The sequence below is a fragment of the Anas platyrhynchos genome, chromosome Z (genome assembly GCF_047663525.1).
Source record: "Anas platyrhynchos isolate ZD024472 breed Pekin duck chromosome Z, IASCAAS_PekinDuck_T2T, whole genome shotgun sequence".
Classification (NCBI taxonomy): Eukaryota; Metazoa; Chordata; class Aves; order Anseriformes; family Anatidae; genus Anas; species Anas platyrhynchos.
The window spans coordinates 62742328-62763738 of NC_092621.1; the positions used below are offsets into that span (position 1 = coordinate 62742328).

Here is a 21411-nt window from a genome sequence, read left to right on the forward strand (position 1 = left end):
CACTCTGAAGAAGGAAAAATTAGCAATGCAAGCATCCACTGAGTCTGACAAAGTGGAACTGTGGTAATATCTGTTTTCAGAGAACATGACACTTCCCTAAAACAAACACATCAGGTTCTCATCTGCTAGTGATCATGGTGAGAAGCTTACATCAATACAACTGCTACATGGCTTTGCTATGAATCTTTGCAGTATTGCCTTTGTTCTTCACGAACTTTTGAGTTGTGTGTCCCGCAGAGATGGTACCTACACTTGCCACAGATGATCCACAGTAGGAACTAAATTTGTTTTAGTCATCCTAATTGCACCATACAGAAAGCATCCTGTCACACAGAGATGCGTGATCAAAACAATCCAGTCCCAAGCTTAATAAAGTCTCTAATACCTCTAAATGAGGTACACATACATACAAACAGGATAAGCTGAGGAAGAGCATACTCGAGAGCATACTCCAGGAAAGTTTCAAGAAGATGCATTAAGAATCTTGTTGCATTAGCTTTCTGTTTTATTCTTGATGGAGATGCTCCAAAACCAGCTCCCTTTAGGATGAGAAATGAGTGCAGAGTTGGCAGGTGGAGCAATCTGCACCAGCGCTCTGGACACATTCATCTTGCACTGACAGCTCTGCTCAAGATAAAGCAGGATTATGCTTGCTTAGTCAGTGACCAGAACAACGAGATGCTGAAGGAAGCAATGAAGGTAACTCTGTAAATTTGCCCTTCTCTCCAAGTTAGTAAGAACATGCAAATCTGTGGTAACTTGCACAACTGTTTTGAAAAGGAAACAGCAACATGGGCTTCTAGAAGCAAGTGGTCATGAAGGAATCCTACCACAGGCTATTCACTAAAATAAAGCTGTACTTTTCTCCTCTGCAAGTCAACCATACCCCCATCAAGTATTTCCTAAACGTTTACAACCAAAATAGCTATAGCAAGGACTATAGCTATAGCAAAGACAGTTATAGTGTCTTTGGAAGGAAAAAAACAGAGATTAAAGCATTCCAGAACATAGCAGTCCGGAGACTGGCTAGTTAAAAAATATACATCAGCATGCCTTGAGCTACATTTTTTAAAATTTAAGATCTTTGTGCAGGAACTTACTGAACAAAACAGAGCTATTTCCAGCTGATAGAACAGAGGTATGAAATCATATCAACATATCATCATGTCAAATCAAACCATCCCAGTTGGTTTTACTTACGTAAATATAGCTGCTTGTGACAACAAATACATTAATCTTACCAACACTGAAATAAGGCAACAGAAACCAACAGTAAGCACACAGATATGCATGAGCATTTATATGTACATGTTCTACTCAATAAAGAAAAGTATCAAGGTTACCTACTCTGTTTCAATCATGTGCAAGGAGAATATGAAAAGAAAATTAAACATATGCAGACCTCATTCCTTCATCTTATTGAACTTCACTGGAATTCCAGTGTGAAGGGTGCATATCATATCAAAACGCTGCCCTGTGTCAAGTTTCCAGAGAACAACAATACTTCATTTTCTACAACAGAGTGCAATTCCTCCTGATAGCACCACAGGAACAAATCAAGATTGCATGGCCTCCTGGGAAGCAAGCAGATGCGACACTACATGAATCAGTTATTTCTCCACACTTATACAAGTACCCAGACTAGCAATTCTCATCCAACTTTGCAGACACAAGAACAAATACATAGCAAACTGCCGAACAGGCACACTCCTGACAGAAGTAGTTTGAAATGCTTGAATTCTTTGCTATCCATGAAACATACTTAAGTTGTTTAGATCTGAATGCAATTAAATATATATATATATGAAGAACACAGACTGACTACATTTGGAACATGTACGTGGGTTCCTGTCAGAGATATTTGCAGTTGTGTTTAACCTACTGACACAAACAGGTACATCATCAGTAAGTGGTGACAGGTCACATTAAAGGTTAATATGTTAGTCATAAATACTGGTACCAATGTGAGAAGCTATAAAGAGAAATGTGTTCTTACTGCTTGTGGGTAACAGTGATGAATCTGAAAAACGATGAAAGAGTTATACATTCTAGAAAGACTACAAAATAAATTATTCAGGTAAAATAAAAGCTGAATGTGAACACGTGTTAATAAACAAAAATATTGCAAAATGAAATTAAAAGGTACTAACACATGCAATGAACATGCATGGTTAAATTTCAAACAGCTTTTTATTATTATTATTATTATTATTTCATCACTTTTTTGAAGGAACAGGGATAATGCTGCTGAGTAGTTAAATATTTAAAAGCATCATGAAGACCCTCTGATTGAGGAATATAGCATATCCTACAGCATAGATTATACATATGCTATACATGCTATACATACACTGGGATGTCTTTAGCCTGACTAGTCAGGCTAAAGACAGCTGAATAGTCATATGTACAGAGAAAAAAGAATCACAACTTCTAACCAGAGACCACCCAGGTTACACACGTTCAGCCATACAACAGATATTTTTTCAGAGCTATGAGTCTGAAGTCTAAACATCTACAAAGAAATGTAAAAAACATTACTTTCAAGAATATGTACATACGGCCCACATAGATATATCTGGGAGATGTTCAATTGTCAAGAACCGTTCATAAGAGCAGGATGACAGAGAAGGGCTCTGTTTTTTTGTAATCATCCTGAAGATTAAAACTCTGGCTAACTTCAGCAGCATTTATGTACCAGAGGAAAATGTCCACACATGGTTTGTTTTAAAATTCTTGCTCTTCTATCACACAGTTTTAGGTACCCTAAAAGGGCAGAAATGCAGTTATTAAAAGATCCATCTTTTTTTTTCTTTTTTTTTTGGGGGGGGTAGGGTGGGGGGGGTTGTTGTTGTTGTTTTGTTTTTGTTTGTTTTATAAAAGCAACCCTAGTTACAGTGCAATGAAGTCTGCCCAGCTCCTTCTGTACAAATGGAAAAACTCCCTAGATTTAGCCCACAGAAGTGTGAAAGTGATTTGGGATGTGTGAAAATGAACCCAAGGGAGCAGGTAGGCCCATCATTGTGGCAAATGTAGTTTGGTAAAACATTTTGAGAAAGAGACAGAGAATAAAGGACCATAATAGCTCACAGCTCTAAGCCTGTCTCTCTCTTTAGAAGTCTAAATTTAGACTGCAGCGAGTCCCTCAGTATTAACAGTGTAAATTGAATAAATGCAAATAGTGAAAAACAAAGTAAATCTCTCTCTCCATTTTCTCTCACCTCTTCTTTCCATTGTAAGAAAACCAAAGCAAGAATTTGCATATGACTTTTACTCATGACACCAGTGCTTAAGAAGGAGTCAAATGAAGATGTTATTATATTCATCTACATATAAATGAGAGACTATTGATTGTACCTATGGTTTAAAAGAGCACAGAATATTTAAAAGTAGGATAGATGCTTGTTAAAACAAAGATAAGGTGTCTTTCAAAACAGTAAGCATAAAAGGAACTTAGAGGTGGGAACAAAGAAAGCCATCATACCTGGAGATCTTATTTCATATGAGCCTTCAGCATTTTTATTTTTAAGATAGCTACATATTAGAGTGATGCAGTAGCCCTCACACCGTGCTTTCTTAAATAACACTGCACACCTGTGTCTTCTTATTTGCAAACATACAACAGCTTCTAAAGCCCACCACTTCTGAATCATCATAAATCAGGAGGAGCACAGAAAGAGGATGTATTAGTACACACCCACCTTGAAATCTGAATGAACTCCAATCACAAAGGACACAGCAACTAATCCAGAAATAAAAATATTCACTCCATTCTTTTTGCACAGCTACATCGGTCTTAAGCAGCTTCACTTAAACTTCTGTTAAGCATCATCCTACATCCTTTAAAATAAGCTTATGGGAAGTAGCTCACATTTTTCCAAGAACATACTTTCTTAAGCAAACCAATCAAAGTCATGAAAATATGTATAACTGAACACTAGTTCACTATCTTCCTTAGACTTGCACCTTTTTAATGGATGACCACAAATTCAGTTTGCATTGTAGATAAGCACTGATTTTACCAGTAGAGTTTGATTTGAATTTGTTAGTGTTTTCATGCAAACCAGAGAATGGGGCAGAACAGAGCTCAAAAAGGTACTAAAAACACAGCACCTCACAACTTTAAAGCCAATCGCAAATTCACCTAAGTAGTAGTTTAGACCCTATTCTGCATTTGATTATGACAACGTTATTCAAGTCAGGGTCAAATGCCTTACCAGAGATACACATCATCTTCTATCCCTTCACTATATCCAAAATCTAATGTTCTGTAAAAATAAGTTTTAGATTGGCTGGACATGATTGTTCTTATATAAACCAAGATGTCATCTCTTAGTCAAAATTGCGCACATCTCCAGAAAAATACTGGGAGATATAAGTAATGCTGCTAACTGTTTTGTAATTACCCAGATTTTCCATCTTGCCTTCTTTACGTGTGTGCTGGCACTTTTTCTGCTCTTTACAGTTTTCAAATGCTTCTGTCCAGTCTTAAAGATCAGAGCTCACAATTTACCACAGTTAATTCTTGCTGTGCTTGCTAGAGAAAATGAGGACACAATTCGATTACGGAACTGTCAACTTACTTGAGGTCTTTTGTCTCTTAGATAAATCATGTTTTAATATCTACATATTTTTAGTTTGCACCTGGAAACTTCGGTCCTACATCAGACTGTGTTCATGAATTTAAAACATATATATATTAGAAGAAGTCTTTTAAAAACACTTTCAGGGTATTTTCTTTTTGAGTAATGTACCTTAAAAGAAGTTGATTTTACTCTGTTGCCAGTAACCACTTCCATTAGGCATTAAGTCTTGAGCAAGAGGCTGAACTAGACAACCTCCTAAGGTTTCCTTACAGCTAGAATTATCATGTATCAATTTCAAAGTCAAATGTGACAATAAACAATCATAAAATTCAAAAAATTTTTCTCTTTCATTTTATCATCTTTTATTTCTCCACTTAAAACCCTGTGCAGCATAATCAGAAACAAAACAGTCTTCTATAACATGCCTCACTTAAAGCTAAAACACAAACTTGATCCCAATAAATTGATGGGAAAGCCAAAAATAAAGCCTTATACCTTCAACAGTTGCACTTTTTATACAACAGAGAATAGTCATTACAGAAATAAAGAGCACAATATGCTGCAACTGAGGGTTTAAAGCCAATATCAAAAATTTAGTGGCCAGTACAGAAACAACACCGGAAGAACTTTCCTGCACAACACTTCTAAACAATCTGATGCCCTGATTAAAAATAAATAAATAAATGTTTGGTAGGAAGTTTTCACACATAATTTGTCTTTTGTTAAACTGTATAAAATAATAACTTGAAGTTGGTTCCTCAGCAACTCCTATCCTTTCTGGTAGAACTCAATTATACAAGCTATAGAAATATTATGCACCTTTCAACTGCTAAAATCACATTAGCTTTCTTGCAAATGAAAGGCAACAGCAGCCTGGCATTGTTTCCATGACAGTTCAAAGGATGGATTAATATACTTCATCAGGGAAAAGCAAGAAAAAAATATCTACAGAACTTAAAAGCAGAGGCAAAATGCACTTACAGTGTTGGCAAGTTCCAAGTAACTTCCTCCAACAGAGCTGCTAAAATTTGAGGCCTGAGACAGAAGCCTCTGCAGAGCAGCCGGTTGAGTCCCACTGCTTCCACCATTCTCCAACACCTTCAGTAGTGTAAAGTGACTCTGGAGGTCTGGACTCTGAAGGTCTCTTGCTCCTGAATCATACTCCCAGCTTTCTCTGGCTCCTGATAAGGCACCTAAAATGCAGAAAGAGAAAACCATTCTAGTATGGGCTATGTATAAAGAACACAGAAACAAGCCAGCTTGCCTTTCCAGAAAGATAAAAAGCAAACAGCTCCACTGTTATACCCCATCTTGCACATGCTGACAATACCAGAAAGAAAGAAGAAAAGCAGTAACGTTTTCAATGCACAGAACGTTTACTAAATCACAGGATCCTGATGAAAAAATGAAAAACATTTGCATACATTATTTACTAAAAGATGTAAAATAAGTAGTTTAATTTACAGTAGTTAAGAACCACAGAATGAAGAAGTGTCAGTAACTATGTCAGATTAAAAAACAGCATTAATCAAAGAACAGAAGAGGAAAACCATAATTCTTAACTTTTAGTTTAGTGAATAACAACACAACATATGAATTCTGTAGGTGTACAGTGTTTATGACATTTTTATGTTAGCAACACTTTCTCATTATCTCAGAATTGCCTGTTACAGTTCAGGTTTCACAGAAACATCAGTCACAAAGTGTTTCATTAAAAAATCAATGCAACACTACAATCATGTAGCTAGAGACAATGAATGCTTCAGGGAAAATTTTTAGATCAGGAAGATGGAGGGTTGCTGTTTCTTCTTGTATAATCCTTCCAATTTCTTACAGTCAGAGACAGGTTTAAACCCTAAACCAAATTTTAAACAGTTTTCTTATTTTATCAGTAACCATTTAATCCCTGGGGATTTCTGCTTTATATACAACAGTCTAAATCCTTTAAAAAGCTTTTTAGATTTTAGGCTTAAAAATTTCGCATGGCAAAATATTCCATAGATTATTTAATAACCCTGGGCAGCGCTATAGTTTTTCACATGTAGCACAAAGAATACTGAAAAGAATTAAGTGACTTGTTCAAGCACCCATTCTAAGTTAAAAGTCAGAATAAAACCCAGATTTGAAAACTTTAGCAAAGCTCTATATCCACCATGCCATCAGCAAAATGTAAGTAATTGTCTGTAATGCCATCGTGATGGCTCAAAAGTTTTTCCTTTATAGCTATTTCTCTCTCTGAACACTCAAAGCGTTCCAAGTGAGTGTTTATCACTTATTAAGTAAAATGCCAGGGAGAAAGAACAAACTATGTAATGAACTATTAGTAGAGTGCCTTTCCACTCCCTCCCCCAAAAAAGTTAAATCTGCAAACATGCAAATAGGAAACCATCCAGAAGGGAAGCAAGGTAGCAACTAATTTATATCATTAGATCAACATCCTAACAGCCCTGTAAAGCAGCTATACCTGATAAATCCTCTTAAGAAACCAAGAGATGGTTTCCCTGGCTTATTGTAAAGAGAATACACTAGTTTTTAAGCATTCAAGTAGAAATAACAACAAAAGAAATATATTTTATAGTAACGTAACTAAACTTGATTGATATTACATGTACAGGCAACTATTAAAGACTAATTCAATTACTTTTACACCAAATGTATGCATCAACTGTGAATAATCTAGCTGCATGCTGCAAGCTGTCCAGCACAGTTGAACTGAGATACCACTGCCAGCTGTTTAACATCCAAACCATAAATACATTACATCCTGCGTAGGGCACTGATACTAAGTACAGTGTTACGCATCTCTGCCCTCTTGTGGCTACGGTATACAGTACAGCAGGAAAATCTGCAACCAACAGAACTGAAGCAGCAGAGATGTCTCAGGAGGCGAGGGGAGATGGGGAACCAGTTCTGCCCTCTCCCAGAGTAGGCAAGAATACTTCAGACAATTCTGTCTCCACAGGGGCAGCTACAAAACTGAGAGCAGGCTGTATCACACCTGTTTTTACAGAACTAAGTATGGCACACATTCAACAGAGTATGTGCACTGTGAATATCTATTACTTGAAAGACATTGTCCTGCCAAAAAGCTCTCATATTCATTGAATTAGCAATACCAGCATTGTTGAAGAACGAAGTGGCCTTCATAGACTTCACTACCTGTTATTCGATTAAAACACTGAACTGATGCAGAAAACACCTGGCAGTCACAAATGGAATTATTGTTGGTTTGTTTTTTGTTTGTTTGTTTGTTTTGTAATGACAGTATTGTGACTGTATGTTTAACCCAAGTTTTCTTAAAAGTTCAAGCCTGTACTCCTGGCTTAAAATATACATTCCAAAAATGAAAGGAGTCATGACTGTTAGAGAGAAAGGCATTTCCAGTATTTCTAATAATTTATTGCTGTTCTCTAAATCTGACCAATATAACAGATTCTGAACTCCAGCTGCTAAACATGCTGTCCTCCTCACTCATTCACCTTTGGTGTCTGGGCTCAGCAGAGAAATTCTGGAGTTGTCAAAACTGTGTCTTCAGTTACAGCTGGTAATTCACTCAGGACATATGTTGTATTTGACATACAACACTTGCTCTTACAGTAGTAATCAGAAAGTGAGGATCCATTAGGTATGATGCCATACCTCCTGCAAAGGTAATATCACAGAGGGCCACGTTCTGATGCTGGTGCCATTTAATTGTGTTAATCTGAATGTAAATGGCATTTCATCTTCTAACAATTAGCATTCTGTGCAGAAGCCTTGCACACTGCAACAGAGAAGTGGGTGACTATAAGTCATGACCATACAAACATGCTTTTTAGTTTGGTAAAAGATAGTTTCAGCAGACTACGCTGATGGACCTGGCATTCTATGATTTCATCTTTGCTCACAGAGTAGAAGAGAGAATCCACCAAAATGAAGGGCAATGAAGGATCCACAATATCAGGAAATGTGTGATATCGTAAGATTACCCTGTATGGGCTTCTCAAATGCGCCTGGCTTGTGAATCACACAGAATCACACACACAGAATCGTCTAGGTTGGAAGAGACCTCCAAGATCACCAAGTCCAACCTCTGAACTAACACTATCAAGCCCTCCATTAAACCATATCCCTAAGCTCTACATCTAAACATCTTTCAAAGACCTCCAGGGATGGTGACTCCACCACTTCCCTGGGCAGCCCATTCCAATGCCTCACAACCCTCTCAGTAAGGAAGTTCTTCCTCATATCCAACCTAAAATACCCCTGGTGCAACTTTAGCCCGTTCCCCCTCGTCCTGTCACCAGGCACGTGGGAGAATAGACCAACCCCCACCTCAATGTCCTTGTAGCGAGGGGCCCAAAACTGAACACAGTACTCGAGGTGCGGCCTCACCAGAGCCGAGTACAGGGGGACGATCACCTCCCTAGCCCTGCTGGTCACACTGTTTCTTATGCAAGCCAGGATGCCGTTGGCCTTCTTGGCCACCTGAGCACACTGCAGGCTCATATTCAGCCGACTGTCCACCATCACTCCCAGGTCCTTCTCTGCCTGGCAGCTCTCCAACCACTCATCTCCCAGCCTGTAGCTCTGCTTGGGGTTATGGCACCCCAGGTGCAGGACCCGGCACTTGGCCTTGTTGAACTTCATGCAGTTGACCTCAGCCCATGGATCCAGCCTTTCCAGATCCTCCTGAAGAGCCTTCCTACCCTCGAGCAGATCGACACATGCACCTAACTTGGTGTCATCTGCAAACTCACTGAGGGTGCACCCAATGCCCTCATCCAGATCATTGATGAAGATATTAATGGCAAACATGAAGACAGTTGGCAATGAAGGATAATACAAAGCACAACTGATCTCTAGGTCACACAGTTACAACTCAACTGTGTGTCTTCAACAGCAGAGATACAAAGCCTGATTGCTATTTTCCATTCCTGAATAATACCTTCAGCATAGCACCCATTCTGTATAACACCTTCCTTTCTAGATTTGCTAGTGTCTAAAATACACTATATATTGCAGTTTTAATAAGATTAGTCAGCTGTCAAATGCAAATCCCACAGAAAAACAGGTTCACTTATTCTGTTGCTCATAGAATTTAGCACTCTCAGTTTTTAGGGAAAAAAATGGTTACATATAGTCTGCTGATCTGCAGAAAGACAGCAGTATCAAAGGAGTATTTAAAATTAATAAATGGAATCATTTACAGTTAACATAAATTTATATGTTGTTAAGTTCAGCCTAACAGATAGTCACGGCTGTTTCAGTCAAACAGATCTAGGATGAAATTCTGCTCATAAATCTCAAGAAGAATCTGTAGTGCACTTTTGAGATCATATTAGCTCCAAAGATTTTAATTAAATGTAGCATAAATAAATTTCACAGCATAAATAAATGTAGTCACTGCATCACTTTCTTGAAGGCAATTTATTTGCAATAAGATCAAACATGGAATTCGTGCCAAGTAAAAGTAATGATTTTTCAACTCCAACTGGCCAGCCTCTCATGTTTACCCATAAGCTTAATTTCAGGCTGAATTTCTATCATTCTTCTGATTTATTCGCATGCTTGATCCATAACGTAAATACATTACCATATGAAATTTTCAAGGGACTTATTTTCATTAAAGAGAACCGGGGAGTTGGCTATGAACTGATTACTTATCACAAACTGACAGCTAAAGATTGCTTGTGGACTCTGGTATTCATAACTATTTACCTAGAATAGGAAATCAGGCCAGTAAGTACAAGCACCTCTCAGTGGGACAGGAAATCTTTCACTTGGTCTAATGAATGAATTCACTAATAAACATCATTTCTTATTCATCTGCAAAACAGGCCATCTTTATCACGAAACAAAACCCAGCAATTTACTAATTACCTGGAAAGCGCACACAAATCTATACAACATATAATACAAATGCTTCTAATTCTAGCTTTTACATAAAACATGTAAAACCATTAGCACTGAAAAACCTGGCAGAAGCCACAGCTGTTCGGGTCATTTCCTGCCTTAAATCATTAGAGGCATAGTTCTTCTGTACTGTAAGGGCTCATTTGCCGAGCAATCCACTTCCATCACTGGATACACTATTCACACAGATTTAATATACCCATCATGGTTCTCAGTCTCCGTAACTGGAGCAGTGCCCACAGATCTGATCAAAAACTGACAGTCTTCCTGTATATCCTACTGAAGTGATATACTAAAGAGTCAGGTTACCATACTGTCATTGCAAGTCTCCAGCAACACTTTCAGAAGTTATTCATGTTTAATACATTTTAAAGGATTTCAGAAGAACATTAAAGTAACAAAATTCACATTCAGCTTTATCTATAGAAAAATCACTAAACAGTACTTGCAAACTAAAGTTCCCATTGACTTTAACAGTGTGAGAACTAGAATACATTATAATAGCCTTGATTTGCTGATATCCAAGCAGCTAAAAATGTAATTCTAATAACTTGAAAAGTGTCCTTTTTCATGCATTTGAATAAAAGATTAAACTGATAAATCTTACACTCTACTGAATTTCAAGCTAGTGGACACATGCAGGTTTGACTTGCTGAGCATAGGTATGACTGAGTATTACTAAACCTGAATTCTGTATCTTGATTAAAACTGTCATCCATTTTAGCTTACTGGCATGCCGCCTGGAAATACGGGAGTAGAAACATCTGTTGGGCAAATCTATTGTAATAACCTTATTCTCATACAGCCGTTAGAAACACAGATATCCCCCCAGTAGGGAAAAAAAAAGTAGAGATTGAATTGGTACATGACACATGACCACAATTTTGCCACCTGACCACTTCTGGGCAGCAATTAACAAGATTTCTTTGTGGAATGCATTTTGAGACTGTAATGAAGACCTTTCTCCAGTAAAGTTTAGGCCCTCTGTTATATAACAAAGGCAGTGAAGATAACTGAATATACATATATGAGCTACAGAATATACACCATTGTTAATCCAATATAGAAGATATTCAGGGGTCATCTTGGTTTTGAAGTGTTGTCTGATACTGCTCCTGAAGGTTATTCATGGTCTGGAAATGCAATTGCGCCCAGGGATTATGAAGATTCAATGTAACCAGTGATGTAGAATGGACACAAAAACTAAACAGTTAATCACCTTTTACCTCAAGCATATATACCAAAGAAGGATAAACAAAGGAAATATTAAATACAAAAAGGTATGATTATAAAGAATAGCAAAAGAGATCAGACAGAAAACAAAGAGCACTGTGAAACAGATTCACTATGTTGAGAAGACAAAAAGAAAAAAGCAGATGAGCATCAGATGATGGGATAGTGAGGGAGAAATACAGTCAATCTAAAAAGCAGGAAGACAGGAAATTCACTAAGGATCCAAGGCAAGCAAGCAACATTTGAATGTGTGAGACAAGCTAAGAATACATGCAGAGTTACTACAAGACAAAAAAAAAAAAAAACAGGAACCCCACTAAACAAGCAAAAAACAGAAACAATACACACCATGTTTTACATTCTAGGAGACTGCCTACTGAAAAGTAATGACAGGTCAGAAACATGAGGAACCAGAACAGAGACAAGCAAACTGTTCAGGAAGAAGCATTAAATGTATCTGAGAGTTAAAATAAAAAGACATTGCTAATTAAGATGCGTACAAGGGAAGACCTGTTATTACAAAAGCATTTAAAAAAAACAATCTAGGGTAATTTAGTCTAAAAAAAAGGTATGGGGATATATCTCTCACTAAATACAATCACAGATTTCTTCTGAAGCCTGGGTGTACCCAGACCATGGGCCATGTTTAGCTAGCATGCAGCTACTGCAGGAAGCCAGAGTGCCGCCAGTCTCCTCAGCAGTTTCCACAGTAGCTTGCATTGGTGGGTTTATGACCACATGCTATTGTCTAAAGACCAACAGCTGTCTTCTGATCTCTTGCATCTGTTACAGGGTGAAAGGAAGCATTCTGTAGTTGTAAATAGTTCTGATTTGATGGCAATTGATCAAAATGCTAAGGAAGACTGGACTCAATGACACAGACAATCTTCTGTTCCTACATCCTGTCTTCCTGTAGATGAGATTGTTTTTGGTTTTTTTTTTTTTTTTTAGGTGGTAGAGTGAGGGCAAAAGGAAAATGGAATTATTGTATCCTCTCAATTGGCACATTCAGCACTTGGATCCCCAACTAAGTGGATCAATTTTTAAAGCAGCCAAGAAACATCCACATTCCTAAAGTATCCTATATCTGCAATACAAAGATTATTTCTTTCCTAATTGTTTATATTTCTACCTAACTACCTGCCTGCCTGGGCTTTCTGGACAACGAAACGCTCACTACATCACTGTTATCAGCTAAGCTCCACAGCTCCTGTCTCTTCAAGAAAGCTTGTTGTCTTGGCTGACTAGGATGTTTTGAGGAGGATGTTCTGCAACAGATACTTGTTAACACACCAGAATAGAAGGCTGCATCAGTTATAACACCACTAATAGATGACAAAATTATGCCAAAGCGTATTCAGAGAACCCTTTATGGAAAATCCTGATACCAGAAAAATTGGTAACAAAAACCCCAGAGTTTATTGTCTGTTAAACCACTCCAGCATGACATTTAAAAGTCATACCTACCTAAACTGTTATTGCTGCTAGTCGGCCAGGAAGCTATTCTATCCCTTAACTTTTTCTTTTTACAAGAGTCATCCGATTTCACAGAAAGCTCCACTTCCTCCTTTCTGATTTCTCGCACCAGTTCCATGCGGCACTGACTAAAATCCTGGAAGGATATTTTTCCATTTTCATCTGCTCCCAGCTGGTGCATGATCTCAGCGACAGACTCCTCCATATTCAGCTGGCGGCACACCATCAGCAAGTCATTCCTAAGGATATTTTTAGAGGGAAAATGGGGGCAGGGGAGGGATGAAAGTGGAAGAAAGATTGGAGAAATGGGAATGGAAAAGAAAAAACAATTTAGTTTAGAATAAATACTGACTGTCTGATCTGGAAATGAATTAATGCATAGATTTAAACTCAATAAGCCAATTATTTATTTTTTTTTGTCAATCCAATAAAGAAACCACGATGTTGGCATGAAATTACAACACAGACCTTGGAAAAGCAAGAAATATTTTTCTTCAAGTGTTAACCTCTATTTTCATGCTATTACCCACATTTCTATAACCAGAGTCAGACACAAGTAGGAGCTGAATCTTGCTGCTGATCTCCATAGTATCTTCTGAAGAAGTGACATAGCAAGAATTTAAATTGTTATGCTCCAATAAGATCAATGGCACCTTAAACTTCCATTTTACTTGGGACAGGCCACACTTGGGAGTTTTGCCACTGAACAGCAGTTAAGTTAAAGAGGACAAATATGAAGGACAAAGAAAACAGCAGAAAAGAGAAACAGCATTTGGAAACCTGTCTCCAAACGTTATGACTACAAAATCCTCTTAAGAAACTTGACTGGCCCAACAGTTTAATGAAACTCATGAAGTTGCGAGGAGGGCAGTACCATGAAAAATACTCTGGCACCGTGTGTGAGTAGCTGCAACCAGGTCAATACAGAAGACACTTGAATCATAAGATACACTTAAAATTTATATGGTGGACTTATCTTAGGATAAATCTTAGGATTTATCCTAGGATAAATGCATGCAAATATACCTAAACACACTGGGAAAGAAAAAAAAAAAAAAAAAAAAAAAAAAGAACAGCCAGAAACACTATGACCAATGCTCTTTTCTATTTTGTGTGAAGAACAGAACCTCAGGAACACACCTTCGGCTTAATTTGAGGTATGACATTTTTCTCAGCAGAACGCGCTTCAAGACGTTTGTTCCCCACTATTCTCAACGCCTTTTTCCTTTATTAAAATTGTGGTAAGATTAATTTTTTTTGAAAAAATTTAGCAGCAGTTGGTAGAAAATGCACCATGAGTAAGAAGTTGATCACTAAATAATGGTGAATATGTGGACTACATGTATTAGACAAACATCTGACATTCTTCAACAATGACCCTCAAGAAAGGAGGGTTCTTTTTGAGGAGACTGTCACACTGACTTTTTCCAAAACGTTAACCACTAAAAATACCAGTGCTTTCTTGTGCAAACACAGCTCTGCAAGCCACGAATGAATAATCTTCCCCACCATACAGAGACAGCACCTCTGTCCCTTTCCATATGCTCAGCTTTCACAAACAGCAGGAGACAAATTTGATAGACTGTTGCTGCTAAAGACTCTCAGCCACCAAAAGAAGTGACAGCAAAAGACCCTATTTCATAATTTTTTCTTGCTATTCCCCTCCCATCTGGTCCTATCTCACTTAAAGAAAGAAGAGGCATTGAGAAAGAGAAGGAAACAAAATCTTGACACAACCTTTCCAGCAACTGAAGGAAGACAGATACATATTTGTCAAATGACAACTAATCATATTCTAAATAATGTGTGGGTGACAGTTCATATCTGAAGCAACAGCTGCTCTACACTGCCAAGTGGTGCATCACTTGGTGCATCATTCTATCAAATTTCAAAGGTTAAAAAAATTATCACTACTTCAGCAGTCTTACCCTTTACTATTTCTTTCCCTCCATAATTTTCTCAAACACTTTTAGTTTGGATTGCTTAATACTACCACACTGACTCACACCACAAATAGTATGAATATTTCATGGCTTACTTTAAATGCTGCTCATTTTTATGTTGTGCAGACCTTTCCACAGAAAGAAGGCAAAGGAAACGTGTAATAAAATTACTATTATGTGAATTAGAACATATTTAGTATTATTATTTCAATACAAATACCTGAACATTGTTCTGAAGGTTTCTGAGGTTTCTACAAGGTCAAGTGAAGTATCTGAAGTTCTTGCATAAAGTGTTTCACTAAAGGCATTTAGTATCACAATCCATGTCTATCTGTCTACCCATCCTAGAGAAAAAAAAGCCCTATGCTAGGTGGAACTTGGTGCTTCACACAGAAATTCTAGAACAATGGACTTTTTAGCAGAGATTCTAATAGTGAAAGTGAAGTGTAATAATAATAATAATTATTATTATAAAAGTATGACCATGTATGTTATAATGCATAGAGTAATTTCTTGATGTAATCGGAGATAAGAGAATTAAATTACATGTGCCAACTCTGAAGTGATACTTGTAGTTAAAATTTTGGTCAGTTTTGCTCTTTGCATTTAATCTGGTCAATAAATAAATAAGCATGACAAAACATTCAAGTTTTCATGAGGGAAACAACTCAATTATGTCTACATTAACAATATAAAGCAGCACTAACCTGAATTCAGATGCCAACAGTTAAACCTGAGTTATCCTCCACCTTTAACATCAGTAGTGCTGCAGTGGCATGGACAGCAACTGCTTTACATACCGCTTCAACTATAGCAACAGAATTATGAAAAGCAATTTACAAAGGAACTACTCGTGCACTTCACACCGTGTGACAAGATAGACAGACTCCCCAGAGGAGAAATAATCTTTGGAATTATTACTAGGAAATGAAGTGTTGAGAGATTTTGCCAGGGGGGTCGAGGACAAAGCTGCCTTAGTCTCTGAAGAGGCATTTTCTCACACTTCTGTGGGAGTGCCTTACACAATGCCTTTGTGCAAAAACTTGAAGTCTCCATCACTCATGTCTTACTACAGCCCGCAAAGGACATCTCCAAATTGATGTTTGGCTCCTGACAGTCAAAAGGTGCTAAGCTTTCTCTCCTGTTACGCAAACATTAACTAAATATCGTTTGTAGCATCTACAGTTTGAAGGCACTGCCTGAAGCAACCTATAGAATCACTAGAAAAGATGGAATTAATTACAAAGAACATTAAATCAGAAACTACTAAAATAACCAAGGGCTACTAGCACTACAGAAAATAACTGATCTCCAGTGTAACAACCAATATGAAGAAAGCTGATAAGAGCTTTCCTAATCTCCACCCACAAACATTTTTCTCTGGAGACGTTTCTTTTCAGAAAGAGCAGTCAGGCATTCAAACGGGTTGCCCAGGGAGGTGGTGGAGTCACCGTTCCTAGGGGTGTTCAAGGAAAGGTTGGACGTGGTGCTTAGGGACATGGTTTAGTGAGTGACATTGGTGGTAGGGGGATGGTTCGACCAGGTGATCTTGGAGGTCTCTTCCAACCTGAATGGTTCTGTGATTCTACGATTAGAGAGACATTCACAAATGAGTCCATTTTAAGTTAGTATTTCAGATAGCTCACAATTGGTTTAGATGCATTTCATAACACAACTGTATGGAATAAATTTTCTTATGTTTGTTGTTTTTTTACTCTGTCTGCATCTAGGAAACTTGGGATTGTCTTTAATTTTGCCTTTTCTTCTTCAAAGTCATTTGTACACCTAGACTTCAGGTTGCATAAGCAAAGATCAGATGTTTTCTTGCAAAATTACCATAAAACCTTTTTAGCAGCTGGAAACTTAGAATCGCAGAATATCCTGAGTTGGAAGGGACAAACATGAATCACTGAGTCCAGCACCTGGCTCCACAAAGGACCACACAAAAACCAGACCTGTTGTCTGAGATCATTGTTCAAACACTTCTTGAACTCCATCAGTTCCATCAACTGGCCTGCAGATGGTCACTCAGAGGATGGAGATCAATGGTTTTTACTTGGGCTGGCAGCCTGCAGAAGTGAGGGCCACCAGGGATCTACCCTGTGCCCCATACTGTTCAGCATCTTCATAAATGATCTAGACAAGGGCATTGAAAGCACCCACACAAAGTCTGCTGATGACACCAAAGTAGGTTGTGAGATGGACATGTCAGAATGGAGAGCTACCTTACAGAGAGACCTGGGGCAAGCAAGAGTTGTCTGAAACTCAACAAAGACAAGTGCAAGGACAACATAATCAAAGATCTGAGTACAGGCTAGGATCTGTGTGACCAGGGAACAGCCTGGCTGGAAGGGACCTGGGGGTCCTGGCAGACAACAAGCTGAGCAAGAGTCAGCAGTGTCCTGCTACAGCAACCAAGACAAATCAAACCCTGGGCTGCACCCACAGCTGCATTACCAACAGAGACAAAGATGGATCACACCCCTCCACTCAGAGCTCCTCAGGCCACGCCTGATTATTGTGTCCAGTTCTGTCCCCACAATCCATACAATGACAAGGACAGCATGGAGAGGGTCCAAAGGCAAGCCATGAGGAAGACAGAAGACAGGTGATGAGTACAAGTTGCACTGGTAGTGGTTTTGTCTTCATGTAAGAAAGAAATTTCTTTACAGTAAGAACAATCAATCAGTCACGGGAACGAGCTCTCCAGGGATGTGACAGAGTCCCTGTCACTGGAGGTTTTCAAGGTTCAACTGGACAGGGCACTAGACAGTCACATCTAGGCTCTTTTTTCTCACAAAAGGCTGGACATGATGATCATTCAAGGTCCTTTCCAACCTGAGCGGTTCTAATATTTTATAAATGTCACGCAGTAACATATCTTGATCATTTTGGCTGTCAAGTTCCACTTACTTTATACTGTCTCAATACTCTCTCCTTTCACTGTATCAAGTCTATGTCAGAACAAGGTAGAAGATTGTAAAGGAGACATTTTCAACTAAACTGACATTTGTAGTCGGTCATAAATACCACAGGTCAGGCTCATGTTACCCAGGGCATTAGCTGGACACACTAGTTAAAATTCCAAGCAGCAATACCACTGATGCTGGGATTTGAAAATGCACACTAAGGCTTCAGCTTTAACACCTCATTGTGATCAGGAAGGGAATTCATGATAATGCTTTCCCAGGCTACATGAAAACTTGGGGAAGACGTAAGATTGTTGTCTGACATTTGCTGATTAGAGGATTTTTTCTTCCAAAATCTCAAGGGATGAAAGCAAAGTATAAACATAAAGTTGAAAGCAAACGAAAGAAAAAAAAAAAAAAAAAAAAGAATCATCAAAACAGACTAGAGTCCTGCAAAGAAGCTTTTATTCCACAGCCACTGGGTTCTGTGCTACTGCATAGAGTCTATATGGCACTATATGGGCTCTTGCATATTAGCTGGATTATCCTATAAGAACAAGAGCCAAATTGCAGAACTCGGCAAATAAACTGCAGAAGGCAAGCAATGAAGCTCTTGTTGTGGAGAAAACACATGACTCTAAGAAAAAGCTAAAAAAAAAAAAAAAAGCCAAAAAAGAAGACAAGAAAAGTGCTGCAGAAGTAAGCTACGCTCCCTTATCAGCAGGGGGTAAACACCCTGTACAAGGAAGGAGGGAACAGGGGAGCACAGCACTGACCACATCATGCCATCATTTTTTAACGACAGAACTTATTAACCTGTGAACAAGAAACACAACACTGCTTCAAACTGTTTTATAGAACAACCACTCCTATTTTCTCAAACATGATCTATTCTCCTAGTCTGGGCCGAAAGCAGGGTACCAGGGTATGTAGCTGCTCCTCTGGAATTAAGGGGAAAATAAGAGTCAGAGAAGCTTCAGAAAACAAACAAACAAACAAACAAACAGAGACATAAGAGCTTGGAGGGAAGAAAACAGGCAGGACTCTATTCTGGGAAATAGCATGGACAGGTGAAGAAAAAGCTTGGAGTGCAAGGACATTTTGTTGATGTTTTAAATCTGAAGATGAACAGTGCAGAGCTCCACTCTCAGGTGTGTAAAGGTCAACAGAACACAGCTTATATTAGTGAAGTGTCACCCTACAGAAATACAGCACATGATGAGGACAGGCGAAAGGCCACAAAGAAGAATTATCCAGCCTTGTACCAATGATAGGAATAAATAAATCCATGCCATCCCTGACAGATTTTTTTTAACCCATTCTTAAGGCTTCCACAAGCTCCATATGTCCTAGTGCTTCCACGTCCTCTCCTACAGGTTGTGTAACCTAAAACTTCCCAACTGCAACTTAGAACATTATTTCAGAAAAGAAGTTAACCATTTATTTTCTGTAATCACAGTACATAAGGTAAAAACAGTCACTATATATTTGAAACCCATTGCTTGATGTCCCATCTTCTCTTGAGTAAAGAACCGAAGAAGTTTCTGTCTCTGATCATATTTGGTGAGCTGCTCTTATCTCTAGCTGATCCACCAACTTGATGGATGATGGCATGCAAAACTAGAGATCGTCTTAAAGCACACACTAAAATGAGCACAAAAGCTGAAAGCATAAGTCCTATCTTACTATTGCTAATTCTGATTTAACTTGAGACCTACTATAAATCTCAGGGTTTCTTCAATTACATATCCCATATTTTTACCATCAAATGTGTTATTGCACACTTATCCTTACTTTATCTCACCTGTTTTTTTTTCAAGATGCATCTCCATTTTCTCAACACCAATTTAGTCTCCAGTCCTCTCCTCCAGCATATCTGCAATCTTATCTTGGTACCATCTTAAATTTAATTAAGCTTACTCGTTATCATGTCATCCAGATCATTAATCCTTAACAGTACTGATCTGGCCTGAGCCATTCTTAGAATTTCAATTTGATACAATCTTCTAGTAAAATAAACTATTGGTATCTAACGATCTAAGTACAGGATTAAAAAAAAAAAACAGCCTCTCTCTGGCACTGCTAGCAGTATCATAAAACATCAAAAGCTTTGGTAAGCACAAGATAGAAGGCATCTCGTTTCACTTCCACCACTAACTTCTTCTAATAGATTTCTGATAGATCATATGGGTTTGAGAGTTTGATACAACTTATTCTTAACAAATCCATATTCTGCCAGATATACACTGTTTACAGACTGATCCCCATCTCAACATGACTTTAAGGAAAATAAGCATTTTATCTTTCCCAATTTTCTGTTACTTCTATCTTCTGAAAGATCTCAAGAATGAAAAAATGAAAACACAAAACAGTTCTGAGGCTGTCTTTACAAACCTTAACTCAAGTTTTTCAAGTAAAGCTAATTAAAACATAAATCCAAATATCTCTAACTTCTTTCTTCCCCTAGCCTTTCAAGGTAGTAGTAATCAGTCCTATTGGCAGGAACTATCTCTCTCTATTTAGTATTTTCAGTGTCACAGACAAAACAATTTCTGATACCCCTCAGCATCAGCCATTAACAGCTTATCAGCTTCCTCCCGAGTGCCCTTTCCTTGGTTTTCCTCTTACTGTTTACATATCCTGGAATATCTTTTGTTACTCTTTAAACTCCTTGCTAGTTTAGATTTCTGCCTTGCATGTTCCCCTGTATGTTCCAGAAGTCCACAATTAAACTTAACAACCTGTCCTGGTTCCACCATGCTAAGCAGAAGCAGGAAGAAGGAAGGGTTAACTGCCAACCAGCCCCCAAACTACATAAGCTTTACTCCTAACTCAACCAGCTAAGGTTTTACCTCACAGCAGTGCCCTGGCTTGGAAACCTCTCACAGTACTATTCTGGCCACACAGCCTACACCACCGCTGCACAGCCCACCACGGCGATCCTTCTCCTGCAGGGGGAAGCTCTCTGCAAGTCATGTCACTTCATGGTCCCTGCTACACTTCAGACTAGATGCGGACAAGACCAACCATCTCTCACAGGAACTTCCAAAAATGAAATGTTTTGTTTGTAGCAGGAACAACAAATGCACTCTCTACTTATTAGAAATAAGTGGTGTACTCTGAACACTCACTGTTAGCACAAACTGCATCTTACAACCCGTGAGAGCAATATGCCCATTTTCAGCTAAGGCTGTCACCTCTGGAGAGGGAATTGTTGCAGGCAAACAAAGGTCCATTTATCAACAGAGGCAGGGTCTGTCAATAGAACCTCTGCCACTCTATGCTTTCCTTTGTGCTGCTCACTAGTTTCAAATTTTGCACAAACACGGTATCAATTCAGCCTACAGACTCTACCACAGGGTAATAACTACC

The 21411-nt window shown here is 38.4% G+C and overlaps 1 protein-coding gene across 5 annotated transcripts in view; it reads right to left on the bottom strand.

The window, feature by feature from the left end:
• Positions 1-21411, bottom strand: part of MCC (MCC regulator of WNT signaling pathway) — a 194515-nt gene that overhangs the window by 162174 nt on the left and 10930 nt on the right. For 3 of the 5 annotated variants that reach the window (XM_038171457.2, XM_038171458.2, XM_038171459.2), the window contains exons 2-3: positions 13179-13426; positions 5565-5776 (exon numbers count right to left, since the gene is read on the bottom strand). In XM_038171457.2, the coding sequence (XP_038027385.1) occupies positions 5565-5776; positions 13179-13426 (460 nt within the window). Of the gene's footprint in view, positions 1-5564; positions 5777-13178; positions 13427-21411 lie in introns of those variants that run through there. The other 2 variants (XM_072031468.1, XM_072031469.1) reach the window with 2 other exon arrangements.